Source organism: Bos javanicus, chromosome 21, assembly GCF_032452875.1.
Source record: "Bos javanicus breed banteng chromosome 21, ARS-OSU_banteng_1.0, whole genome shotgun sequence".
NCBI lineage: Eukaryota > Metazoa > Chordata > Mammalia > Artiodactyla > Bovidae > Bos > Bos javanicus.
The window spans coordinates 46278366-46306310 of NC_083888.1; the positions used below are offsets into that span (position 1 = coordinate 46278366).

At 44.8% G+C, this 27945-nt stretch overlaps 1 protein-coding gene across 3 annotated transcripts; it reads left to right on the forward strand.

Annotated features, from left to right (window-relative positions):
• Positions 1–4580: 4580 nt before the first annotated feature.
• On the forward strand, positions 4581–27941 carry PAX9 (paired box 9). Of its 3 annotated transcripts, none has more exons than XM_061394958.1 (5): positions 4581–4909; positions 10857–11250; positions 11992–12618; positions 15544–15686; positions 24737–27941. In XM_061394958.1, exons 2-5 carry the CDS (start codon positions 11247–11249, stop codon positions 24989–24991), a joined length of 1029 nt encoding a protein of 342 aa, XP_061250942.1. In that variant the 5' UTR covers positions 4581–4909; positions 10857–11246; the 3' UTR covers positions 24992–27941. The 3 variants fall into 3 exon arrangements, with proteins under 3 accessions (XP_061250942.1, XP_061250941.1, XP_061250943.1); XM_061394957.1 differs by lacking the exon at positions 4581–4909 and adding an exon at positions 6131–6733; XM_061394959.1 differs by lacking the exon at positions 4581–4909 and adding an exon at positions 7807–7891.
• The last annotated feature ends 4 nt before the right edge of the window (positions 27942–27945 follow it).

Here is a 27945-nt window from a genome sequence, read left to right on the forward strand (position 1 = left end):
ACTGTTCTTATAACTGAGTTCATTAAATTTATTTGTTGAGATACACACACATGCAGTACTGTATTATCAATATGTGTTGTAACAACAATAGCAATGAATTTAATTTATAATGTTTGTATTAATATTTCTTTGCTATTAATCCCATTATTCATTTGCTTTTCCTAGATGCCTTAAAAGACTGATATTAATATAAAGGAGAAAAGTATCTATTTTAATCTTTTATAAAAAATATTTCTCTCTTATCCTATCTTCCTTCTCAAAACTACTATTCTTCACCCAAAAAGGTCATTTCGACTCTCTTGAGTAATGTCATCTATCTTCACATTCATATAAATGATTTCCATTCAGCTCTGTTTAAGCATATTTACCAAAGAAGCACCCATTTGGACTCACTTTTCTGAACTCTCCCTTGTACCATATTCTGGAAAAGGCACGGAAATTACCCAAGGATTTTTAAAATAGTTTTCATGTCAAAAAAATTGTAAAAGGACAACACGCCATGCACACGGTTCTTTTTCTTATATTCTCCTCTGTTTAGAGACACAGAGGTCAATAGAAAACATTCCCAAGATGCTATGTGCTCCTTCAAATTCCACCCACCCTTGTTTTCCTAGGTGATCTGGTTCATTAAGGTTTAACTACATAATGAGAAGTATGTCTTCAACAGCGTGGCAAGGTGGGGGCTTATAAATATGTTTGTTTGAAGTTTTGGGGACAGCTGGGTGGTAGGATTGTGAAATCCCCAATTATGCCTTGAGTCCTGTACAGATGACATGTACAGACTGCATAGCTCTGCCCTCATCATTTCTATTGACACAAGAAACTTTCCCTTATGAGGAAAAAGCACAGCTTTTATGTAGCATCATCCAAATAGCATTCATTCCTCTTATATAATTTAATATATCTTGCCCCAAGGGCATATTTTCCACAATGAAACTAATTTGCTCTAGTAGGAATAATAATGCCTCCATGTACCTAATACCTTTATTCTCCTCAACACCCTCATGTGACTTAGCAGTTCGATGGTGAAACACACAGATCATGTGCATGTGTGGCCAGAAGCTGTGGTTCATCTTACATACAACTCTATGGAGTTAACTCTCGAGTTTCTGTTCACTTTTCTCCTTCTCTCTCTCTTTTTTTTTTGGTCCTTTTTGACGTAGGGAACCCTTGAGAAACAGAAAATCTTTTTTTGGTTTCACAGTTAAAATATAAAAAGTCTAATTTCAAAGTATATTTTTTGTTTACCTTCATTGAAGGAGGACAATTTAGAGAAGACTCTGGAAGTCATAATTCATATGTAACTTAGCAATGTTTGAACTTCCAGCACAGAATTTAAACGACACATCTTTCTACTGTATATTCTCTTGGGGAAAAGATGGATACACACTTTCAGTTCTAAAATAAATATTGAAGAAACGATACATACTCACACAGGTTACCACTTGAGGACTTCATTTTGTATCAGAGTTGAAGAAACGTAGAGAGCTAGTTTTGAATGATAAAACTCTCTGGATTGAGTATCTGGGAGATCTGAGAGGTATGTAGATACTTGAAGCTTTTCTCTCTGTTGTTTTGAGTTGGCTTTTTGTTACCTACAAGTTGGTTTGCTTTCTTTAATCTTTAAATCCGTTTATTACCACATGCTGTGCAGCACTTACACCTACCAAGTAAGCACTGAAACCTACTGCCATGAAACATTCAGATTACAAATGGAAAATCTACCCAGTTAAGTACCACACTCTCCTTTAAACACAGCAGTGGCAGTGCTTGGTTGACCTTTCAGGGAAGGCTTGCAAAAGTACCCTGTATTAGAAAGCCTGCACAACAAGGGTGAGTTAATCCAGCTAAAAGAATTTTAACTTTTTATTTCTTGACTTTCAGGGGTTTAAATTTTTAGCCTTAAACTGTCATTATTGAAGGCTTTTTTACATTGAGTAATGGAATCACTATTTCTCCCCCCACTGAAAGGGGTATCTCCATGCAGCTAGGCAGAATGTACTCCCAAAAGGAACTATGCAGGGATTGCTCAACCAATAAAAACTCCCAAGGGAATTTATGCTGTCAGCTCACCAGAACATCTAGTTCACACCTCTGGTCCTGCAGGAAGGGGTTGGGGGCTTTTTAAAGGTCCCTTATTGCCATGACCTTGGCTTTCTATCCTTCTAAGAAGTGGCTTCCAGCCCAGCCACTGTCATGGGCTCACTTCTTGATCCTACAGAAAACGGAACCCACCTGTTCTCCCAACCTTCTACACCCATCCATCATGAATGGCAGGTGCACTCCTGAAGCCTTCACATCACAGCATTTCTGGTGTTAATCCCGGGTTGGTGCAGTCCTCTCCCCTGCCCGCCAGACTCCTAGATGCTGGATGTGATTCAGCAACAGAACCAAAATTGTAATGCCTTTATAGGTCAGACAGAAATAACACAAAATCGTAGGGATTGGGATAAAATACAGTGGGTTGGCATTATCTGAAAACTTTTTTATTTGCCTAAATTCTCCCCTCATTTATTTCTCCTTTGTTTCTCCTATGCCCATCCTTACTAATTGTAATAATTTTTGTTAAAGTCTCTACCAAAAAAGTGATTTTTATTAAGTGCACTACCAAAATACATCTGCATAAGATAGGTGCTTAAACATCTTTGCACACATTTTAAAATGTGTGAGTAGCTTTTAAATGTGCAAGTTCCTTAACAGCATTTAAAAAAAACCTTCATTGTTTTTCACATTTGCACATAGGATACTTGTGTACAACAACACTTACTTGGGTTTTCTTGAAAAAAATTTGGACTAATTTATATGAATTTTAAAATGTATCATTTGAATGAAAACGTCAATCATATAAAGGTAGTAGTTCCCTACCCCCTTCTCTTCTCAGAAAAAAAATCTTTTGTTTACAAAGATGCACGATATTTTATCTCTTAGCTTAGAAAAGAGGAGCTTTTGAGAGGTTACCTTTATTTCTTTTTTAGCTTTCTCTTCCTTAGCCTCTAGGTACTCACCGAAAACTACGTTGTTAGATCGCTCCTCAATTTCCCAAGAACTACTCTGCAGTCCTGTCTGCAGAGAGGTGGTTACCCTCCCTTTTCCCACAAAACTGGTCTCAAATGCTACTGCCATAGGGGAGGAGGTGAGAAGCCGGGTCTTTTCGCTGATCGTGGTGAGGGTAGAGTGTTTAGACTGACTGGACCCTAAACTGGCAAAGGGAGGAAGCGAGAGAGCGCCCGGATGCTGCAAACAGCCTTCGAGTCGAGGAGCCTACCTGAGCCTATCCAGTGGGGAGGACCCAGCACAGCCAGGAAGATTTGCGGTGTAGGACCTTCGTGCCCCACGCTGAAGATTTGCTGAAATACCGGGTCTTGCCGCAGGAATAGGCTCCTGGCCTGTAGAGCTCTGGTGATCCTAGCAAAGACAGATCCTAGTGTGGATTGCAATTTCTTTCCAAAACCTGAAAGCACCAGCTAGGGATTTCGCAGACCAGGTCTGTGGCTGGGAGGCGTCCACCCTGTCCGTCTCCACCACCCCCCGCCCCCGGCCCCGCGCGTCTAATCCCCACTCAAGGGACAAAGGCAGAGGCAATTATGTGAGGGCCACAGCTAGAAAGCGTTTCCCCAAGCTAGTAAAAAATGACCCCTGCCCATGACAACGTGGGGGCTTTCTCTTCTGGTTACCACCTTTCCTAATGTGCGCTAAAATCCTTCTATCATGATCATTTTTATGAATTGATTTATTTCTCCACTCTATCTAAGATGACGAAAAGAGTTGAGCCGGACTCCAAGATGCACTCCAGAGCAAGGAAAATCTAATTATAACCCGAACTCCCGCGAGCGAGCGAGAAGAGCTGCCACGTCTGTTTTCCACGCACTTGGGCCCAACTAGTTAATTACGAGTTCTAATTTTATTGCATCTCAGCTCCTCCCGGTTTTCCCCACTATAGTGGTCTTTAAAAGAAACACCCACAGGGACACGACAGAATAAATTCCCAGGAAAGACGAGCGTGGATTTCTCTGCCTGTAGATAGATTTGAGAGCGCACGGGGAACCAGATGGGAGCATCCTGGCAGCCGGGGAACGAATCCCAGGGAAGAGCAGCTCTTTTCCCATTCTTCTGGACCTCGCTGTGCCCGTCTCTCTGCGGTTCCGCCCGGGCGGTCCCCGGGGACGCCGCGAATTCCCGCGGTCGCTGCTGTTTCCGCCTCCAAACCCTGCTTTAGCCTGGGCCGGAGGCAGGGGTGGGGAACAGAGTACGCATCAAGCCTGATCCCGGTCTCCCGCTCTCGCCCGGTCAGTCTCGACCTCCTCGGCCGGCGCGGGGTCGGTGCCCACAGAGAGGAGTCATCCATGCGGGTGCTCTTTCCCTCAGGCTCTCTGTGCCTGCGGGCTGGGACGGGTGTGTCTCCTTGAGGTCGTGGAGGGGGCAGACACCTACAGTAAACGGGCTTCTCTTGGGGCTTCGACGTGAACTGTACCCGCAGAAGAGGGACATTCGGAGAGCGACGACACTGAGACACAGTGGGATTTATACACCGTGGGATCTCATTTAAGTGTCTTGTATGCTCTTATATAACCCAAGTCTCTGATTTCCCTGAAAAAAAGGAAAAGAAAAGAAAAAAAGAAAGACGGTAATACTGCCTTTGTAAGTTTATCGTGAATGCTTGGACGTTGGGAGCCCTGAACAAATAGTAAGATGGGTTGGGCAAGGGTGGTCCCAACACTCCCTTTTTGAGGCGCGGAGTCGTTTGCAGTTTCAGGCTCTCCTGCCCAAGTGCACGGACAGTTCACAGCCCAGGACCCCGAGTACCTCCTGGGGAAGGCAAGAGGATCCAGCCCGAACCGTGCAAGATGGGCTCTCGGTGAATCATGACAAGAGTGATGCTCAGGATTGCCTTGGACCATGATGGGGAAAGGTACGGAGGTTTGGAACTCAGTGGAGAGTTGAGGGTGGAGGAGGAATTGGAAGGGAGAACTAGAATTTTCGGGCTATGACAGTTTCGTGGATTTTCAACCTTGCCCAATCGTGGTAAAAATTGCGCGAGCGCAATCAAATTTGCACCTGTAGGTGGCGCTATGATGAGGCGACTGTCTGCAGAAAGGTAGCCAGGGACTCAAAGAAAGCCGGAATTTTTTCGTGAACCCGACCCTAACTTTCTGCTCTTAAACCCGGATTCCTGTTTTCGGAGAGAGAATGCGAGGACAGTGTCGCATGAGTCTTCGTTCTCGAGTTCAGCGCGGGGCTGATCAGTGGTAGAATTAGGTTGGAGAAGGCGACAGGTTGGAAATCCCGCATCTCGACTGCGCGGCTCCAGGCAGTCCCATCACCCTGTCCATTGCCTGGGTGTGAGGACTCACGGAGCTGCGCGGGATCCGAGGCGATTCGTGCGGACACTGTGCCAACTGCAACCTCCCCCGCACCGCACCCCCCCCCCCCACCCCGCCCCCAGCATCGAGAGGACCGAGAAGTGAGCGAGTCCGGGTTCTCCGCATCCCTGAAAACAAGAGGAACGCAGATGCTTAGCACCAAGGCTGGCCCGTACATTGATTGCAGTCCTTTGAAGCCAGCAGGCAACTCCAACCACGCTGCGTTCAACAAAACCTGGACCCTGGTGGGGGACCCGGAGGGTTTCTTTGTGCTTGAGATCCAAAACCTAGGCTTACAGGCACGGCCTGGTTCTCGTTTATCTTTTCTAGGGACCTTTAGGCCAATCGGGTCTTCAGTAGGAGGCAGCCCCACTGCCTTCTTAAAGACCCCCAAAGCCTGTTCTTCCCACAGGCAGCAACAATTCTCTTTAGCCAGCGCTGCTCAAGGCTGTAAGCTCGGACAGTGTCCTTGTCACCGAGCTCTGTGGCTTCTACAGATGCTTCGAACCAGGCAGGTCGAAGCGTCCCTTGGGCAGGACGCTCAGCCCGGCGTCTCTGCTGGACTCCGCCCTGCTCTTGCCCCTAGCCGGGATCCGATCCTTGATCGCACTTGCCACTATGCAGCCAAGAGTTTTGCCCCTTGCCCCCCAAATGTGTTATCTTTCATTTGTGGATTTAATAAACAAATATAACCATATCACATGGGGGCAACGCGCCGTCCTTCTGAAAACAATTCCGCTGTTGAAAACTGAAAAATGGGTGTAATTTGCGTTCAGAAAGTGATGTTGGGGTCACAGCAATTTCCCGGGCCGTTATTTATTTTTACTTTAAAGTCTTTAGGGAAGGTTTGCTTATATACCCGGGAACTTTCCAATGCGAGGGCACCAGCAATCCCGCTTGCCTTCAAAGCGGGGGGAAGGGGGGTGGAGAACAATTACTGAGTGACGCTAATGTGGGGAAACTGAAAAGAAATGTCGATTGTTTTTATTGTAACAGAAGGAGTGTGCAAACAGAAAAACCAACCCCGGGTGATCGGAAACAGGCAGGCGGAGAATTAAAAGCGGGTTTCAGGCGGCAACAAGCCCCTCCCCTGCCCTCGGAAGGAGAAAGCGGGTGAGGAGCGCTCGCAGCCCCAGGGCGGATCCCACGGCCAGCGGCGGGATTTCCGCGCTCCCGCAGGACCCCGCGGGCTGCTGCCCTCTGGGGAAAAGGTCTCGAACCGTGAGCACCAGCAGCCGGAAGGCAGCGAGAACGCAGGGAGACCTTAGAGACTTTCGGAGAATTTTCCAGGTTCCTCTTGGGGGCCCCAGCGGCCTCTACTTGGGCTGGTGCGTCCGGATGCGTCCGCAGCCCGGCGAAGTACAGGCTGGCAGGTCAGTGCCTGGACACCCCCTCCCCTCACCACCACCACCACCACCACCACCACTACCCTGGCCTGGCTGAGGCTGAGCGCCCGGGCAGGCGGTCTCTCCCACACCCCCTGGCTCTTCTCTCTAGCCGCTGCCTCCGACCCCGCCCGCGGTCCCCGGCGCAGATAGGGTCCAGCCCGCGGCCCTGGGTGGACCCTCCCTCTCCTTAGGCACCGGGTGCGCTTCCGGCTGCCACGTGCGGCAGCAGACACTGGGAGGTCCAGTGGGCGGAGGGGCGGCCGCTGACCCCACCAGGCCGAAACGTAGCATCGGGCCGATCCGGGTTGGAACCCGTGGCCCGGGCGTTGGCAGCGCAGTTTGGCGAGGACCGCAGAAGTCCGGCCTCCTTTTCTCTCTACGAGGCGTGCAATCCTTCACTTACCAGGAAGAGGAGCTTCCGTGGGGGAACAGGATCGGAGATCTTGCCTTTACCGTATTCTCCCTCAGACGACTGGAAGAAGTAACTGTGTTTTGAAAACCCATCCCCGAGCTCAGACTCTGGCTGCTTTCGATCCCCGAAACTCCCCTGGGCAGGGCGAGAGGCGGCAGTCGTTGCCTGGGCCTCACTGTCGGTCCTGTCTTTTCCCGACAGAGGGGCAAGTTGGAGGAATCTGCTCCTTAACATTGTCGTCGGCAACTCTAGTCTCCCTAAAAGCGCCTGAGAATAGCAGGACCCCTCTCCCGCGCATACACACACCCCTCTCAACCCACCTTCGCGCTCCCGTCCCATCTGCGGTCGTCGCTGACCTGCAGGACCGGGAAGCAGGCGCGAGGCGGAGCCGCCCGGGACGTCGGTCCGTGTTGGAGAGCCGGGGTGTCCCCACTCCCCGCACAGCCTGTGGCGCCTGGGTCTGGGGGCGGCCTCTGAAGGAGCCAGATTCCAGTTCCTTCCCCGCATCTCTTCCCAGACCCCGCTGGTGCCAGGAGGGGCACGCCCCAGGTGATCGCCCGAAGCACTGGGACCGCTGACAGATTTATGAAGATTTTACGGCATCTGGCCGAGGCCCGCAAGGGCAGGGAAGGAGTCCAGAAAAAGGGGCGCGCTAAGTTCCCCAGCCGCGCGCCGGGACCCGGCCGTCTCTGAAGTCCCCGGGCCCCGACTCCCCTCGGGCCCGTGCACAGGTCTGTCCCCGCCACTGTAGAGCGTACGGAGTCTCTCCACCCCTTGAAGCCCCCTCCTTCACAAGCTCGTGTCCAGCCAGCTTCCAGTCTCCCACTGAGTAAATATTTACCCGGAGGACGGGTCGCTCCTCCGAGAACTAGACAGAGCCTTTGGAAGGGTTTTGGCTTCTTCCCGGCCTATGTCAGCTGCAGGACTTACTTGTGTTTTGGTCTTAAATTTCTTTAGCTAAAATTCTTCCGATCTCTGTGTGATCTCCTGGGTTCGGAGGGGGCAGTAACCAGGGGGCGCTGACCTCAACTGACCCTTCCTTTTTCTCTGCATCCCTACGCTCACCATCTGTCGAGGCTTATTGGCCCTTACTGTTTCTCTCTTTCTCCCCCCGCCCCACACCACCAACCCCCCTTTTCCGCTTTAGGTCACTGTCTCTCGCCGGGTCTCAGGCTACCTGGCCACAGTGCTCAGTGTGCGTCCTGGCAGGGAGGTGGCGGGGGAGAGTCTGCATCAGCCCCTTCATCTAGGGTTGGGCGCCTCTGTCTGTCCCCTGAAGCTTCGACTCCTCTAGCCCCCGGAGCCCCGGCCTCAGGTTGCCGCTGAGAATTAGTGCTCCCGAACAAGATCCTTCTCTCGCTCTCGGGAATGCGCTGAGCTGAGAGTGCCGAAGACCCGCACTCGCCAGCGTTAGAGGGCCTGTTGGGCCGAAAGAGACGCGGAGCAGGGGGCCGAGACCGCGTGCGACCACAGGTGGAAGTGGAGAGGCAGCAGCAAACCTGTTGGCGTGTGTGTCAGTCGCTCAGTCGTGTCCGACTCTTTGCGACTTCATGGACTGTAGCCCGCCAAGCTCCTCTGTCCGGAGAATTCTCCAGGCAAGAATACTGTCGTGGGTTGCCATTTTATTCTCCAGGGGATCTTCCTGACCCAGGGATCGAACCCAGGTCTGTCGCATTGTGAGCAGATTCTTCATCATCTGAGCCACCAGGGAAGCCCAAATCGGTTGAAGAGTCCGGGGAAATATGAGGAAACTGAGGGATTTGGGGGCGAACGAGAGGGTGTGTGAGGTCCTCCTAGCCAGAGCAAAAAAACAATACGAGTTCTGGATCACTCCAGGCTGGTGCTGCAGAACTGCTAAAGCCCTCACAGAGCTGTGAAGAAGCACCCCGAGGCATGGGATCTTGGCCAGTTAGAAGGCGATCGGCCTTTTATCAACATTACAGCCCAGAAAAGTCCGAGAAGCCCTCGCTGGACTGGGGCATAGAGTCTGCGCAGGAGACGCTACTTAGTGTGTATTAGTGAGAGGGAAGAGGGGTCAGAGAATCTCTGGATCAAGATGCCCAGCACGTTCATTCCTTCGCACAAGCCTAAGGCAAAATCGTATGCTCCCCTCAGATGTCGCAGACTCAAATTGCCCCAACAGCAATTAGCTGCTTTTCAAATTTGGGATCCACAAAGGCCCTCCGAGTTGTAGAATTCCTGTATTACATGTAGATGCCATGTAACAGGTATTGGGGGATCAGACCCTGGTGAAATCGCTGTCAAGTCAAACTTGGAGATTTTAAACAATTGAAACAAAAACAACAACCGCAAAGGCAGACAAGTTCAAGTATGTCTAGTTGTGGGGCTTTCCACAAGAAGCTGGTTGTAAAGAATTAAGGATGTTTGACTTTACTGTTCCTTTATCTTTCAAATCCTTCATACCTGTACATCTCAACTGAGAATGCACCCCTGCTATGGAAGTGTGAGGATCTGGAGACGACTGCTCATTTCAAAAAGCACAGCTGATCATGAGTTTTCCTGGGCTCTTGTCACTTACTGGCCTAGACTGGGGCCCAGTCAGCTTCCTTATGTGTAAACCAGAGCCCATCCCTCAGGACTGAAACTTTTGCGCACCAGAAGGAGGTAACGTTATGACTGTCAAGAGGCAGTGTCAATAGCCTCGACCCTGAAGCAGGGCAAACTCCCAGGTTCATTAAAAATGTTTCCCGCCTTGCTTTTAATTTTAATTCTCATTCTCCATAACCCATACTCAAAATGTGAATAACTTTGACCGCTAAAAAGACTACTGTACACTTTACATTAGACTTAGCGTGAATTAGAAAGGTAGGCTTAACTGCAGGGCCTCTGGCAGCTAGTGAGAAGATGTGGGAATCACATACATGTGCAGGTTCGGTGTTCACGTTCTTAGGAACGAGTCTGTTTCATATTTAAACACAAGCCCTTTGCAGTGATTCACTGGTGGGGGAAAACCGGCGAACGTCGTTGGCACCAAGGGCCAGCGAACCAGCAACATGGCTGAGCTCTCCAGCGCACTGGGTTCCGCAGAGAGTGAGTGCCCCGTGCCTGTCAATGGTTGAAGTTGGCTATGCGCTCGCTGTAGTCGCGTGTAATTACGTTCCTGCTTGGAGCCTAGGCTAATGTTTGACCCCGCGTTCCTGGATGAAATCTCTAGAGACTGTTGTGGGGAGTTAGTCACGAGGCGAGGAGATTGGTGTCCACTTGGAGGTAACAGTGGCCTCCATCTCTGGCTCCTGCTCGTGTTTAGTCGCTCAGTTTCGTGTCCGACTCTTTGCGACCTTTGGCTAGGTCTCCCCTATTCTCATCTCTCCAACGGGCCTACCTTCTCACACCTGCGCTCTGGTCTCTCGGCGTAGGATGTAGTGCTGTAAGATCCGCTGGTAACAGACATCCTCTCTTGACAACCTCTTGAAGCTTGCCTGACAGGCTATTCTAAGAACCCTCACCATGGCCACCATCAAAGACGGTGGCGCTCACCTCCCACCTAGAGTTTTAACTTAAATTCTGAGATGTCTGCCTTCCCCCCAGAGAAGCCTTCTCGGCCCCTTCTCCCTTCAAGTCTCTCGTATTCAGACCAAAAGCTTTCGTTTGCTTATTCAGCATTTTTAAGAGCCTGATTTTGCTGTTTGCGCTGCCCCTGGGAAGGTGTCAAACACCTCTTTTCATTGTATTTAGTCACCCAGGTGCAGAGCGAGATTGAGAGAGACAGCGGAAGAACTTTCCCGGACTGTGCTGTCGCTCAACGGGCCAAACCAATCATCACGCAGGTTGCCTCCGGGCCCTCCTCTTTGGGGGCGTGCCCCTAGTGAGTGATAGACGGAGCCGCCCGGCCCCGCTCAGCCCAGCCCACGTTGCTGCTTAGATTGAAATGCAGAACTCAAGCCTCTTTCAGCGGGGCACAGACTTCCTTTTACTCCTTCCTTTTGCACTCTCGCCGCCTCCTCCGGGGGAGAAGCGGAGGCACCGGCGGCCCGGGGCAGCAGCACGACGGGCCACTAAGGCCACACGAAGAGTTTCTTTCTGGGAGCGCGGAACTGGGGCCCGGTTGGTGTACTGCTCGGAGCAATGGGTGAGTGGCGGCAGGGTACGCTGTCAGAGCCGGGAAAGGAGGGAGGGAGCGAGCGGGCGAGGGAGGGAGGGAGGGCGCGCACCACTGAGCGCTCACACTCTCCTTATTGACTTTGCTCATGTTCCTACAAGTTGTAGGAACACGCTAAGGGTCAGCGGCTCGCAGCAGTTCAGTCTGAACGCTGGCTACTGGGTTGCTGCTGTTGATGCCATTTTTTGATTTCAAGACTAGGGAGCGGTGGCATCAGCAAGTCCCGCGCCCCGGTGGCGGACCAAATTTTGTTTCGCGTACACAGGGTACAAAAGCCAACCAAGAAAAAAAAAAGACTAGACTTTGTCTAATTGCGCAGGTCCCTAGGCGGGGCGCTGGGGATCAAGGGGGAGCGGCCCAAGAACATTAGCGCCGAGTGGGTGAGAAGGAGCCGCTTTGTAGGCGTCAAGACCGACTTCCTCGCCTGCTTCGGAGGCTTCTGAACACTCGGAGAGGCCCTGCCTCTCACCACTTTATTTGCTTGTATCGGCCGCAGGCACTGCGGTAATGAGGGAGGAGGGTCTGACTCAACCCCGGTGATTTGAGGCCGTTCCTCAAGGCTCGGGGACCGTATGGTTTGGTGAAAGCCCGGGTCCTTAGTCCCAGGCGGGTGCCTCCGCCTTGCCCCCTGACGCGCGCGGAGGCCGAGTGGCAAGCGGTTGTCCCAAACTGTGGGTGCGCGTCCCCGCGCGCCGTGTGTTCGTTTTGCAGAGCCAGCCTTTGGGGAGGTAAACCAGTTGGGAGGAGTATTCGTGAACGGGAGGCCGCTGCCCAACGCCATCCGGCTTCGCATAGTGGAGCTGGCCCAACTGGGCATCCGACCGTGTGACATCAGCCGCCAGCTACGGGTCTCGCACGGCTGCGTCAGCAAGATCCTGGCGCGCTACAATGAGACAGGCTCGATCTTGCCAGGAGCCATTGGGGGCAGCAAGCCTCGGGTCACCACCCCCACCGTGGTGAAGCACATCCGGACCTACAAGCAGAGAGACCCCGGCATCTTCGCCTGGGAGATACGGGACCGCCTACTGGCGGACGGCGTGTGTGACAAGTACAACGTGCCCTCGGTGAGCTCCATCAGCCGCATACTGCGCAACAAGATCGGCAACTTGGCCCAACAGGGCCATTACGACTCCTACAAGCAGCACCAACCGGCGCCTCAGCCGGCGCTACCCTATAACCACATCTACTCGTACCCCAGCCCCATCACGGCGGCCGCCGCTAAGGTGCCCACGCCGCCGGGGGTGCCCGCCATCCCCGGCTCAGTGGCCATGCCGCGCACCTGGCCCTCCTCGCACTCCGTCACGGACATCCTGGGCATTCGCTCCATCACCGACCAAGGTAAGGGCACGGGGCCGGATATGGGATTGTGCAGAGCTTCCCTCCTCAACCTCTCTGGGGTTACCGCATCTGCGTCTCCAGGGGCCCGCGTCTGTCCCACCACCTGAGACTTTTTCCTTTGGAAACGTCAAGAGTCCTCCCAGGGGGTGTCCTGATCTCATTAACGTGAAACTCATGCCCTTCGTTTCCTTGCCACACACAGTCTACTGCCTCATCTCAAACTACCAGACCCATAACATCCCCCATCCCCAACACATGGTTCGCATTTTCCACCCTCCCCCGCCTCTCGCGCCGCGGCAGCCTCGGACCAGCCTGCTCACTTGGAGAGCGCGGCCGGGGCCGGACTTGGGGAGCAGCCCGAGAGGCCCGAGCGGGCGTGGAGCTGCCGGCTGCAGACACGGCTTCGGGCGGCTTGTTTGGGGAGTCGGGGACTCTGTAGAAATTGCAGTATTCTTCTTGCATTCTGGCAATCAGACCAAATTTGCTCAGGCAGGAAGTTCAAATGTCACCTAATTGGTTTCATTCTTATGCTTCACTTCATTTTCCTCGGAAACGGAGGTCCCGAAGTTCCTACTAGTAACTTGCATGTTAGAGCATTGCTCATTCTGGGACGAATTTTCTGCTTTATTTCTCTCTTTCTCCCGCTCTCCTCCTCCCCGCCACCGGACACTTTCTACCTTAACAGATTTTAGCACATATATATCCTAGGAAGTGGCACCAATCACCACTAAAATGAAGGGAAAATGCACGGCGATTCCACGCTGTCCTCTCTTCTGTTCTTTGCCGTTTTCCCCGCGCCTGCCGCTTCCCTTTAGGGTCCGACAGTCCCAGGGAATTCTAGTGGACATCCCGTCCCTGCACGTTTTCAGTGGTGCCACCCCACCGTTCCTTTCCTTTCTCACCCTTGACCTTGCGTGTTGTGAATGTCTTATTCTGCTGCTTAGGATGATTCCCCGCGCCCTTATGCTCAGTCGGGCTTCCGCAGGAGACCCGAGTTTGTTTTCTTTTACTGCGTTGTTAAAACAGAATAAAACAAAACATAAAACAGCGTTAACTTCTTTCTCAGTAGGGAGAAAACAAAGTCAAAAATGCCCTAGACGCAGAATTTAAATAATACAGAGATAAAGAGCCTACCTTCTTAATTTCTCAGCCAAGACTTTAAAAAGAGCGGGGGGAAAAATTAAATAGGAAAAGGGGAAATAGTTCATTTAATTATTTCCTGCCTTTCTCAGTTGCCACCACATTGGCACAATTATCTTTTTAAATAATTAACCATAGCCCTGATTTCTCATCTTCTTGTTTTCTGACTGTGACTTTACAGGATCCTTCTAAGGGCCCAGTTTTGTCTTATTTGGAGCTGGCTGGAGTTTTAGTTGGAGAGAGTTTGCCCTTGATTTATAGGATAAACTGACCTCACTGACATTTAAAGGAAGCCCCTGTTCATGGGAAAGTGTGAGATCAGCAGAAATGGGGGCGCGCAGGGGGATCTCAATTTCTTAAGATAACTTCAGGCTTGTGCCCACCGATTGCCTTTTGTCTGGGAAGGCAGGGAAAGACTGGCAGTTCTGGGCCAAAATACTATTTCCTGGTGCAAATTGGAACACAATCTTAATTCTTTGGCGAGGGGGAGGCATAGTGAAAAAAGACTGACAGAGTTGAAAAGAAAACCTTTCTTCCCTAGGGAGCCTACAATCAGACCAAATGTCAGTCGGAAAAGTATTAGATTATGGAGAGAAGCAACTCTTCGTTCTACATATGGTTGATTCTGGGTGCCAGCTTTAAACAACCTGTTTTCTGACAAATCTATGAATATAAAATGATTATTTCTACCAATGATCTTTCCTCAAAATGATTGACCTGCTTTGAAGCTCAGTATCAGATGGAAGTGTTTTAAGATCGTAGTAGTAGCTTTGTCAAACTTCAGTCCTCCACCCATGGGTCCCAAAGACAAACTGCTCCTAGTTTTCAAATATCTTCTCTTTAAAATTGTACTTGCTCACTTAAAGATGCCGATGATTCAACATGCACACCTCTTGGTATTGTGGTAATCGGTTTACATCATATAATTTTCTTTGCGTCTCTATAAAGAGAATAAAGGATAGTTGACAGCTTTAGCTCTTTTCCAAAACACTTAATTCCACTTTAATTTTCCTAACCTTTTGTTTCATTGAAAAAGTAAACCTATGACCTTACCTCTGACACTGGTGGCACTTACAGTGGTAATTGTACTATTTGTTTTTGAGTCATATGCACATAACCTCAGTATTTAACGTGTAGAGATAGAGCGCGGAGGGTAGTCACACACCTATGCACTTCTGCTTTGCATGTATATTGTGGGCATCCTTTAGTCATTTGTTTGCAAAAGACTTTACAGGTCTTTTGTTCCATCTGTTGACTTAAGTACTAGATCCCCACAGCACAGTGAGCACTTTCTGGACGTTTCTGAGCGCCAGAACAGGCATAGTTAGGCCAGCATGACCCTTTCTCCCGCACCAGTCTCAGATTTTTGTCAACCCCCAGTCGACCCTGGGTTAGGACTGAGGAGAACAGCGCGTCCAGTTTCACGCGTTCTTTCCCCGATTTGAGAAAATTCGGGGGAAAATTTTCGGATTCCTTCCACTCGTTTCCCAGGGGAGCGAGGACCGGAGGAGGTAATCAAAGGCCGTTGCGGGGGAGGTGGGGGGGGGGGAATGTCTTCCCGCGGGCGTGGGGCAGAGAGCGGGGAGAGGCCTACTCCGAGGCGTCACCTGGGCCGGGGCCTGGGCTGCCGGCCGGAGAGGTGGGCCCCGCGCCCCTGGGAGGCGGAGGGCAGGGGGCCGACCGAGGTCGCGGCCCTGGCTCTCGCGGGTCGCGGGTTCCGAGCGGGTCTCAGGAGGGGGCGCGCGGTCGGCCCTACAGCCTGACGGCCTCTCCTCCTCCCCTCAGGAGTGAGCGACAGCTCCCCCTACCACAGCCCCAAGGTGGAGGAGTGGAGCAGCCTGGGCCGCAGCAACTTCCCCGCCGCCGCCCCGCACGCGGTCAACGGGCTGGAGAAGGGGGCCTTGGAGCAGGAAGCCAAGTACGCGCAGGTGAGGAGGCGGGGGCCCCGCCGGGTGGGCCGCGGCGGTTTGGGCGACGGAGGCCCGGGCCCCTCTCGGAGCCTCGACCGAGGAGAAGCCCTGGCCGCCTCCCCGTGACGGCCACGAGCCCCAGGCCAGGGCGGCGGGGCTGGGACAACGCCCAGACGCGCGAGGGCGGGGTGAGGCCTCGACCCCTCGGCTGGAGGCCCGGGGCGGCGGCCCTGGAAGCGCCTCGGGGCCTGTTGGCCAAACGGCTTGCGCCCCAGCCCTCTCCGCGGCTCGAGTCGGGGCTACAGTCACCTGGGACGGCGTCTCCGAGGGGCCAGGCGAGCGGCCGTGGGTTCCCAGCTGCGCGCTCGGCGAGCGGCCTGTACGCCCGAGGGTGCGGCGCCGCGGCTCCTCCCGCACTGACGGCCCGCGGCTCCCGGGGCACAGGCGCGTGTGGCGGGTCCCGCGACGGCGAGTAGAGGGCAGCCAGAGAAACTTCAGACAGTTCCCGCGCCCCGATTAAAGGTCACGTCGTCATCTCCCCAGGGAGGTTAGTGAGAAAACCTCAAATTATACGGACTGGCTGTCGACCGTTTAATTTTTCTTTCCCTCTGTCCCTCCCTCGACTCTCCAAAAGAAAACTTAAAACACCCCGTGTTGTTGTTTTTTTTTTCTTTTCCTTGAGAAAAGCTAAACAACCATAACAACAAAAGCCCCAGAGTTTTGAGTCTAAATTCATCACCACGGTGGAGTCAGGAGTTCAAAGCTCTCAAAAAACCAAACAACAAAGCCGGACCTTCTTTGAACAGACCTAATGTAGGTTTGCAAATTTATTCATGCCAAACTCCTATTCCAGAGCCTCAAAATACTCAGTTTTCGTTTTATTATTTTGAAATCTTAAAACTTTCAATGTTTTCATATCTGTAAAAATCAGTTTTTTCCGCTTAGTGAAACTTGTAACTTTTATTCACTTGGAAAAAAAATCCTAGTCTTTATTTTCTCTAACAAACACCATTTCCACTTTCTCTTCCCTCCTTTATTTTGTTAAAACAGAATCCCGTATATATTAGTAGCTCTCCCATGACAAATATCACAGAAAATAGCAGCAAGGAAGGAGGGTCCCTTTCCTGAATCTCTATTTGCAAAGCACGTGAACAAGAAATTACAAGAAAGTTTGTCACTACCTTCTGCAAAAAAGCAAGTAGTACAGAAGAGGCTTTATGTTCAGTGGCACCACTGCCACTTAAGCAAGTTATTTAACCTTTTAGAGTCTCTGTTTTTTCATTTATGAAGCACGGAAATAATAGGCCCAACCTCAAGCAGTGTGAAATTTCAATGTGATAATACAACCATGGGGCACATAGTAAGTCTTCATTAAATATTGCCTATGGATAGAAATGGCACTTAGAGATTGACTTAAAATCAAGCAGTTTTTTATTTTGTCACAGTTTACTTTGATCAGGGAATACATAGTCAGAAAGTGTCAAGGTATTTTGTTACAAACAATAGAGTGTCTATAAAGCACCTAGCATATAGAGTAGTAAGCATTTACTAGGTGCTCAGTAATGTTTATTAGGTCATCATTTCCTGAAATAACATTGTGAAGTACAGAGCTGAAAAAAAAAGTCTCCCACATAGAGTTGATGAACCTAGTTAATAAATAAAGCAGTGTCATAATCCAAGAATCTTTAGGGTTACTTTTATTTTTACTCTCTTGAATTATAGACCTAGTGTTTAATCTTGTTTAGAAATGGTTAGTTAATACACACACTTCAAAATGAAACCAATCAATTTAAAATAAAAATAGAACAGTGTTAAGTAATCTACTTTGTATTTTCTGAACTTAAAAATCCATTACATTTTATGCAGTGACTATCAAATCACTAAATTATCAGATTTATAAAAATGAGTAATTTAAACAAGTGGCCAATAAGTATTGTTCTAAATGCTTGAGAAAAAATTAAAATTTTTTGAAGAAAAAGACATTTGTATCAGACTTTCATTTGGAAAGTTCTTAATGGCAATCTGCTAACCTTCTGCATTGCCATGTTGTAAGATAATATAAATGATGTAAAATTTCAAAACTTGAAAAATTTCCATGCATAATTAAGTCAGCAGCTACTCTAACTATCAAAATAGTGCTTAATGCTGAAGATGTGCTAACTAGACACATATACTTAGAATGTATCATTTTGTGAGCAGTTTTGGAGTTTAGACATTAATTTCCTTGAGGGTAAAGTTATGCATTAAAATTTGCTCATCAACAAACTTGGAAATGTAAGGTGTGTTGTGTGTGTGTGTATTCCATATATGTATATGCATTTCTCCTACAAATATTTGAAGGGTAATTTTATTTTTTAAGGTTATTTTTCAAAATGTTATCAGCATATGTATGTTTCTACAATCCTAGTATAAACTTGGGTAACACTTTTCTCTGTGTTATGAACAAAAATTGAAAGTCTTTGACAAAAAAAAAAAATTCTTAAGATTTTTGCCCATAATACTTTTATGGTATTTATGGTTGTTATTAAATAGCGCACTATTATATGATCTCAGTTTCATTTTAGTTAATAAAGGAGGAAATTGAGAGTTCAGGATCATAGGACTTAGAGCATAATCCTTTGTCAGAATATACCTGTAAAATTACCAACAATTGATCATAGGTTTTATTGATTACTGTAATCTAGAGTTTCTGTTTTCAGCTTAAACTGCAAAGAAAGTTGCCCGATTGCTAGTAATTAGAACCTTATGCACACATCTATCTTGTTTTTAAAACATTAGAATATTCAAACTTGTTGTACACATTACTGTTATACTGCAATTGATATTTTATAGTGCCATTCAGAAATCCTTATTGTCTATCTTTGAGGATAGAAGAAAAAGGATATTTATTTTTACTTTTTTCACCTACATTTAATGTTGGGCTCGAACTCTTTAATCTCATCTAACTCTCAATGACAATAATGTTTCTCTGGGTCCTAATGGCTGGTTCTTTTAAGTTGAAAATATAAAACTCTCTTGAATGCAACTGCATGGCAAAAAAAACCCAACAACAAACAAAACATATAGAGAAACATGAGGTTGGAATATATCTACCCTTTTATATGGTACTTAGTGAATTACTGCCTCATTCTTTTTAAAGAGTTCATAAGCAGTTGTATAGGTGTTGAAATTTTCTTTGTATTATTAGGCACACTTTCTCAAGAAAAAAAAAAAGAATATCTGGTACTCTGATTCAAGTAATCTGAATGGTGGATTTACAAGCTTTGAGTATCTTTATTTTGGGGTAGTGAAATCAACTCAGCAAGTTTAATATAAAATTAGCTACAAATTGAGATATCAGGAATGGAGAATAGTCTATAAATACTTGAACATAAGAAAAAGTTCAGAGTTAAATGAGATGTGAAAAGAGTTTAATTTGGAGACATAAATTAATCTGAAATTCTTATGAAACATTCATTTGTACATTATATTTAAAATATAGTATTTCCTGAGTATAATTTTCTAGTGCATTATTTAACAGACTGTCCTTGTAGACATACTGTTCTTGTGAAAATATAAATGAAGTTGCCCTGGATTTTTCTTCATATTAAATAAAGTTATTTTGTGCTAAATTTATAATTTTATAGAGAATCAATTTCAGACAAATGTTAATAGTCTTTGAAATTCATATTATCTACTATGAAAAATATTCTTTGATCTGGCTAGTTTTTAACTGTGTTTTAAAATTAGTAATTATGTATTGGTAAAACATGTCATATGAAATACCAAAAAAAGCTATTTAAATTTTTTTCAAGGCTACATCAACTTTAATAACATTTTGGAAACATAAAATTTAGAAAAACATTTAAAATAGCAGCTTTCCATTACCTAGAGACAATTAGATATGCAATGTGATAACTAAATATAATTAAGATCCTTTTGGATGGATGTTGAAATCATATTTACAACTGTCATTTCATTTTGTCAGATTTATTTTACTAGGTTATTGCATAATGAATTAAGAAGGGTAGAATAGCAGCCAGAAAAATGACTTCACGCACACACAAAAAGACAATCTTGTTTATTTTCAGATCTGAAGCTTTTTCTTGCTTATGATACCTAGGTGGAAATTCTAGGTGAAGCACAGCTGTGTGTGGCTGAACATACTTTATTATAAAGCCAGGGTAAACTCGTTTTATCGTAAGAGAAGGACCAGGTAGGGCTGATGAGTGGATGAAAGATTGTGGATTGAAGACTTGGCACTACTATTTGCATTTTCTTCAAGAAAGAAAACGTTGAGTAGACAACTCCCAGAGTTTGAGGAATTGTCTATAACCTCTAGTTGCCAGACAGTTGTTATACCAGTTTTTTTCATGGTCATGAGTGTTTGGAAACTAATGCATTTCCCCTTTCTCTGGGGGCAGTGGTGGGGGGAGGGGGATACATGCAATGACCATAAATTAAATAATGAAAGAGCTAGGTTACAACTTTTATTTACCTTTTCAACAGCTTTACTCATTTTGCTTACTTAAAATGTAATGCTTATTCTGTGGTAAAGGGTGTCCAGTTTTTTTGTTTGTTTTGTTTTTTCTTGTTTTTAAAAAGCAAGAGCATCACATCTTTTGCTTTCAAAAGGCTGCACTAAAGTATACAAGTGATTATGAAACACCTATAATGTGTCCCATTTTGTGGGGATGTGAGATGATTAAAGGCAAGACCCTGTCCTCAGACTGTTTATAGTCTAACTCTCTGCCAATACAGCTTCTCAACATAGTCATTTGAAAATCTTTTTAAAAACTGGCAAATCTGTGTAACATTTTAGAACGCAATGAAAAGTCATACTTTGATTCACTCTTGTGATAACCGTAACTAGACTACATTGCATATTAACGTATTTTTTTCCTGGACTCTTGTTTAATGTCAGTGGGATAAAAATCTGTCTTTTTCTGGAAACATTCAACAAAACAAGGAACTTACTTTTTCCAGGGTATACAATTTGGTCTATTTTACTTTGTATTAGTAAATCTCATTCTCAAAATTAGGTTGAAGATAGTTTGCCTTAGGGAAGACCCTTGTACAGTTCTTTAGAGGAAAGGATTCTCGTGGCTTCCATGGAAGATCCACATGATCCACATGAAAAGGGGTTTGATGGATTGAGGTCTTATTTATGGAATCTTTAGGTAAAGTCATTTTCAGAAATGAGATTTCCATTACATGCCCATTGCTGGGGTTTCATTTGGAAAATTTGTTTACTCTTCCCTGGGGATTCCATATGTTGGTCGATTTATAAATCATATTTACAATCCAATTAAATAGAGTAATTTAGCATGTTTGCTCCCATGATATTTATGGTGTACCTTTGGTAGTCTCTACTCAGCCTAACCAGCTTTTCAGATTAATTACATGCCCTTCACTGAAAACATTGAACAGATTTGGGAAGTTTAGTCATGTGCTCTTTTACTGGAAGGAATAAACAAACATCAGTGCTACCTGTAGTTGTTTTCCTTTATGGTGGAAAATTTTACTCTTTCAATTATTGCTTCATAAATAACAATTACTTTACCTGGTGGAGATTTATATCTTTTACTAATGTCATGTTTCAAAATTAATAGTGAGAAAATTGCTGTGTTTATTGGGTCACTAGAATGAATGGTGATGGTGGCAGGTACATTTTATTTAAAGCATATTTGTTCTCTCATCTTGATTATGCCGTTTAAAAGAAATTTTAAAATATGAACTTTAAAAGTAAAAAGGGAAATTAAGACAAAACTTTTTCACCCCAGATCTAGGTTATAATTTAACCTGAGTGAAAGCTAAGCGCTATTTCTATACTGTTTAAAGATTTGTTTTTTTTAAAGCAAATTCTTGAGCCTTCCCTTGCCTCCTTCTAACGATGAGGAGGTCAAACCTCTCCGAGGTTCCCTTCCCAACCTTCCTTTCTGCAGTAGAGCTGGGCCTGCATCACTAAAATGACTCTAAAAATATTGCAGATTTTAGAGAACTTTGAAATATTTAACATAAAAAATAAATTTGGTGCCTTAATATGGACAAATCTGGAAAGAATTATTAGTGTTTTTTTTTTTTACAGTTGATGAACAAATGTAGTTATGGAATAAATAAGGCACCTGATGGTAACCTGAGCTTAAATCCAATGTTTTGACTTCCCACAAATCCTAGGAGCATTATCTAAAATGAGATTCCACTCCAGCCTGGCTTCTTAGGAGAACATCTCTGGGTAAAAAGAAGTGGACCCACGTCAGGGATTGTAGACATTACATTTGAGGAGCTGAAGCGCCCCCAATAAAGGGGTAACATCAGTAAGCAATGGTTCTAGCAGCAAGGATGTAAGGAAAGGAAAGGGAAAAGGGGAATATGATAAAGCAAGTTTCACAGAGATCTGTAAAGTTGAATGATAGAAAAAATATATAAAGAAAAAAGAATGAGTAGGAAAAATTTAGCTGTGATGAAAAATAGAATTCACCAATACATTTTTTTCTGCTGTGTTGCTAAATAATATGTTGTTTCTGTATAATACTACATATCTAACCCATGTATTGGTCAAATGTTGAGCAAAAGTTTTCATTAGTTTTAAAGTAATTTTAACTATAACACTTTAGTCTTAACATTCTTATTTTATGATTCTTGGTGTATAAAATATTAATTAATGCTAGAATAGAAGAGACCAGATAAAGATGGAGACACCTTTCCATAATTGAGCTGGAGCAATTCCTTTCCAAACTAATTTCTTTTAGGTTATTGGGAAGATTCTAGATAATATCAGAAATATAATCTCTGTGCAATGCTAAATTTCTTCTGCAGGTTGCCAGTTCTTGATCTTCATACTCATTTGCTGAGAGAGCCTTAAAGTGTTTCTCCTTTGAGCCATTTTCTAATGAGCCATTCAAGCAGGAAAAAGAGGGTTTTTTTTAGAAGTTAAGAAACAGAATTAGGGCCTAAGACTGAGTGTCAGGTTCTAGAAGAGGAAAGAATCTTTTACCAGAAAAGATGCTCTAGTTTGAAATGAAATCATATCTTTTAATTGTCCTGGAGAAACAGAGAATCCTGTATCAGAAGGGGTGATAACTTCTTTTACACATGGCCATGGACTTGCTGATTGATTGACCTAAGGCAAATGGCTAAACTCCTTAATCTATATTCTCTTGTATAAAGAGGATAAGATTTCATTTATATTCAACAATGATGTGCAGTGGTTTCTTTCTTAAAAATCAGAACATCATCCTTTATAACACATTTTAGTTGCAATTAAACATAGAGTATTACTCATTGTAAATTATCTTGTAATTATTATAAACTCAGGTTAAAATGAGATACAGTTTATCAGTTCTAATTATTTGATAAAATATGTTGGGTATTTCTTAGTGCCTGAGACATAGGACAGATTCAGGAAACCTCAGTTTCCTTTCTTCTTCCCCATTTTTCAAAGAACAAGCACTCTGACAAGAAAAGAGAACACGAGGTATGTGTTCTTACAGAACCAAATACATAAAGTTAGGCTTTATGGTGGCTCAGAGGGCTTCCCTGGTGGCTCAGAGGTTAAAGCGTCTGCCTCCAATGCGGGAGACTGGGGTTCGATCCCTGGGTCAGGAAGATCCCCTGGAGAAGGCAATGGCACCCCACTCTAGTATTCTTGCCTGGAGAATCCCATGGACGGAGAAGCCTGGTAGGCTACGGTCCACAGGGTCGCAAAGAGTCGGACACGACTGAGCGACTTCACTCACTCACTCACATAAAGTTAACTCCTCTACTTTTATTCTCATTTTGACAGAAATTCACAAGCAGTGTTAAATCACATCCATGTATATATTTTACTCCATGCATTATTCTACATTGAGAAAATAATTTTTGAGACCCCCACTGTTGCAATCTCATAGACATGGAAGTGAAAATAATAACCAAATGAATTACAGTAGAAAACAATTTCTATGTTGCTATTGAATTGGAAATAGAATCAAACATATGTCTGCTTTTCTTAGCTCTAAGGATTAATTTGTTTTATGAATTATATTTCTATTATTTACATTATATTTTCATTAGGAAATATGGTGATATGTTTATTTATTCAGATCACCACCAGGAAATAGCATTTTCCTTATTTCTAAACAATGTAGAAATTGAAGGGGGAAAATTAAGTTATTCGAAGAAGGGTGCTGAGTATTCATGCCAGAATCAGGATTAGAAATCAGGGTGTTTTTGGTGTTGTTAATAGTAACGATACCAACAATAATTTATTGCATGCCAGGGTTTCTAGGCAGACTTGCCTGCCAGAGTTGCTGTGTTTTGTTTGCAAACTAAGATTTTACATTTAAATTCATTTCAAGAGATTTATCCACGTGGCTTCTAAAACTTCAGATCACAGAGCCGTAAAACTTTTGCAAGCAAATTTTCCAATTTCAAAACCATGCATATATAATCCTTTCATATTCTGATAGTTTCCTTTTTAATAAAATAACTCTGGAAAAAATACCCCCCTCATCTTCATTAAAAAACCCTTATAGACAAACTGCCTGATCTTTGCATGTCCTTTGTCCAACAGGCATTTTCAACATGATGTTTTAAAATATGGCCGTGTTTTATTCAACAAAGGTCATGCTCATTTTGAGTTTCTAAAATGACAGCCCACACTCTGCCCTTCTTTACTGGAAATGAAAGTACACCAACCAGGCCCTTCACAAAGATCTCAACAAAAGAGCCAAACAAAGCTGGAGTGTGGGGGAAAGCAACAAAGACAGACAGAGCTGAACGGATTCTAAGAGAACTTAATCACAATTAATTCTTTCCTCACCTTGTGTTTCCTTCCTATAATTCCAAGTAGCAAAAGCAAATACTGTGGATTTTCTGGTTTTAGCCTCCTCAAAATCTTTGTGGAAAAAATACATTTAAGTAGCAAGACTGAATGCATTTAGAATATAAACAGAGTCAAATCTAAAAAAAAAGAAATTAGAAGGTAGAGTCAGAATATTGTCAGTTACTACTCAGAACTAACATTCTGTGTTTTTCTAAGCACTGGTGAAATGTCAGCCACTCTAATGTGATTATTTTCACCTCTTCTCTTTTCCGACTCATTTTAGGCACCAAACGGTCTCCCAGCTGTAAGCAGTTTTGTGTCAGCATCCAGCATGGCTCCTTATCCTACCCCGGCCCAAGTGTCGCCCTACATGACCTACAGCGCTGCTCCTTCTGGTTATGTTGCTGGACATGGGTGGCAACATGCCAGTGGCACCCCACTTTCCCCCCACAACTGTGACATTCCCGCATCGCTGGCGTTCAAGGGAATGCAGGCAGCCCGAGAAGGTAGCCACTCTGTCACAGCTTCCGCGCTCTGATGGGAGATTCTGTCTGCAGCAGCTTCGCCGTCTGCAGCAGCTTCGCCCGAGGAGTCTCCCTCTCAACACACCCTCCCCCTCTTCCCTGGTCTCGGATCCCACCCCTCTACTCTCCAATCCTTTTGCCGGAAAGCTGGCGTTATGGACTCACCTCCTTTGTGCTGATGACACTTAAATATTTCTCGCCATAACTTCTCTCTCACAGAAAACCTGACATGACTTTAGGATTTAAAAAACAGAAGCGATGTTCAGGATTGAATGAGACGTTCGTGTTGCCCACGCACTGTTTTTAACGTAGAAACCTGCACCCCTCAAAGGGCTTAAGGAACTTTTCAAACTAGTCTTTGGTAAAACCACATGTGTATATTTATTCTAAATCAACCTGAACTTCTGAGACGTGCAATTGTTGAGATTCTGCAAAATCAATAAAAGAAAATACATATAGAAAAAGTTATGCTACACCCTCTAATCAAATAAGGTAATAAAATAAGCCTTAATTCATCATTAGGAAACCAATCAATAATTGACTTGAGTGATCCTTTATTTTTAACAGATGACCTATTTTGTTGGAAAATACATGTATAACTTAAGCAATATCTGAGTTTAGCTCCTCTGGTGTTTTGACTTGGTTCCAAATACAATAATGTTTATATTTTCTATTAGTTTGTAAATACGGACTCTGGATGGTGCATTTGTGTTTTCATTCCATGGGATAACCCCCTCCCTACTCCCCCTGCTTCTCTTTTTTTTTCCTTTTCTTTTTGCAAAGGTGACTTTCCGGCAACATTTTTGTCTCTGTTTGGTGGTGGGCTGCTCAGGCTCCTGGGCCTGGACTCGCCCCAGATTTTGTGTGTGCAGTGAAGGCTTCAACATCTCATGAAGGACATTTTCTTTCTACAACAGAGGACTCAAAAATACAGATAAAACAAGCCAGTCTCCCATTTTGTATCCCAAACAACACACATGCCAAGCATATAAAGACAGGAGGGTGGAAATATCTGAACGAGGCTCTAAAGGAAGTCACTTAGAAACTTAAGTTCAATGTGAAATACTTCGCAAAGACACTTAAAATGAACTTTATGTTAAAGAAAACCACTGTGAAACTAAATTGTACTGTTATTGTTGGCTTACCTGTGTGTTCAGCAATCGCAGCCCAAAATTACATTGTAATTTAAAGAAAATGGAAAATTCCGCTCTAATGAATGTAAAAATGGCTTGCTGTGAAGTTTACATTGTTGTACAGAAGCATGTGTCTCGTGTAGGTAAACTGGTGATGGTTTTAGAAATACAGATGCTATTTAATTTTTAAAAATTCCCTTTATTCATTTCTGGAGCTACAGGACATGGTTTAACTGATGGATCTTTTGAAACCAATCTTTTCACTTTAATGTTAATAATAGAACTGAGGGGGTATATGTTTGTGTGTGTGTGAGAGAGAGCATGTGATTTGTGATTATGTTTCATATTTTAAAACAACTGATTTTCTTGGGAAAAAATCTACAGTTTTAATCTCTTCTGTTTAGAAAGTTCTTCCTGCTTGGCAATATAGGCTTGAAAATACGTTTTTAAAATGTTGGTACAATTCATCTATTGGAAAATTAATATATTGTGGGGCTTTTTTTTTTTGGTGTTGATTCTGTGCAATAACTAACAGAGCCCATCACTAGATATGGATGTTAGGTGGTTTTGATTTCTTCCTGTCTGGGCTGTGCACAGCCCACGGGGCAATCCACTTCTGTCACTTTGGTTTCATGGCCTCATTTAAAACTCAGATGGCTAGATTAGCCAGGTTTTCAAATCACTATGATATAAACAGTAAGCAGATTTCTGACACACAAGTTATGTTCGAGGAATTGCTTTTTTCAAGCAGCAGATATCTTGTAAAGAGCTTTGAACTGCATTTATTTCTAAAGCAACCGAAATTCAGTGCTACAAACAGAGGATTATAACTTCAGGAGAAGAATAAGCAGAAGGAGCAGATGAACTCTCAGGGCCATAGTCTTCCTTTGATCTTGTAAAACTCCTATTGACATCTGGAGTTCCCAGTCTGGTGAGAAAATAGAACTATAAACCAAATGAATAAAATACCAGTCCGATATTTGGTGGAAACTTTAAAACCATACGGTACAAGGACTCTCCTGCCATGCAGAAAACTGACACAAGGTACAGAATTATTCCTTATCAGATATTTTTAGGAGGCTATTAGGAGTCTTTAAAAAATATCAATAATTTGTATGGAAATACAACTGTTATTTTCCTTATCTAAATTAAGAAGTCTCTTGTTAATATGCTATTTATAATTTTTTCCTGATTCTTGTATCTTTAAAAATCTAATATTAATACTATAAAAGTTTTCCTTTTCTTTTTTCCCCTGGAGGCAATTTAGCATTCTTAGCAATGGTGAACTCACATGGAGTAAATTTTAAAAGATAATAGAAAGCCCAAATACAATTTGCTATTCAAAGCACACTATGATTTAAAACTACTTTTAAAAAAGAGAGAAGGAAAGTGGGAGGGGAGATGAGGTTGTTCGATTTTTAAAAACATTATTATTATTGGTTAACATTGACTTTTTTCCTCTGTTTCTTTGGGGGTGAAAGTGTTTTTAACCTGGCAAATGCACTCTTCAGAGATCCTTTTCCATCCCATCCACTTGGAGAGGTTAAAGGTTCAATTTCATGGCCTCTGTGGAGGCAGTGCTCTCTCTCACAGGATGCAAGAGATAGAATCACCTGCAAGGATAGAATGCAGTTGGACAACAGACACATTTTTACTTCTCTTGTTTTGTCCTACTTTTAGTGACCCTCTTATTAAGTATTGGGCTGAAATATAAATTAAAGAACACGTTGGAAAGGATGTACAAGTGAAGGCTGTGTATGTATATACAGTATGTCAAAAGCCTTTATTTTTATACTTCAAATGCTCTAAATTAATAAAAAGTAATAATTACCATG

What these genes read in the sequence shown, in the direction of transcription:
- PAX9 (XM_061394958.1), top strand. An exon ending in TCGCTCCATCACCGACCAAG is followed by an intron (nt 12,619 to 15,543) that starts GTAAGGGCACGG and finishes TCCTCCCCTCAG; the next exon opens with GAGTGAGCGACAGCTCCCCC. An exon ending in AGGAAGCCAAGTACGCGCAG is followed by an intron (nt 15,687 to 24,736) that starts GTGAGGAGGCGG and finishes GACTCATTTTAG; the next exon opens with GCACCAAACGGTCTCCCAGC.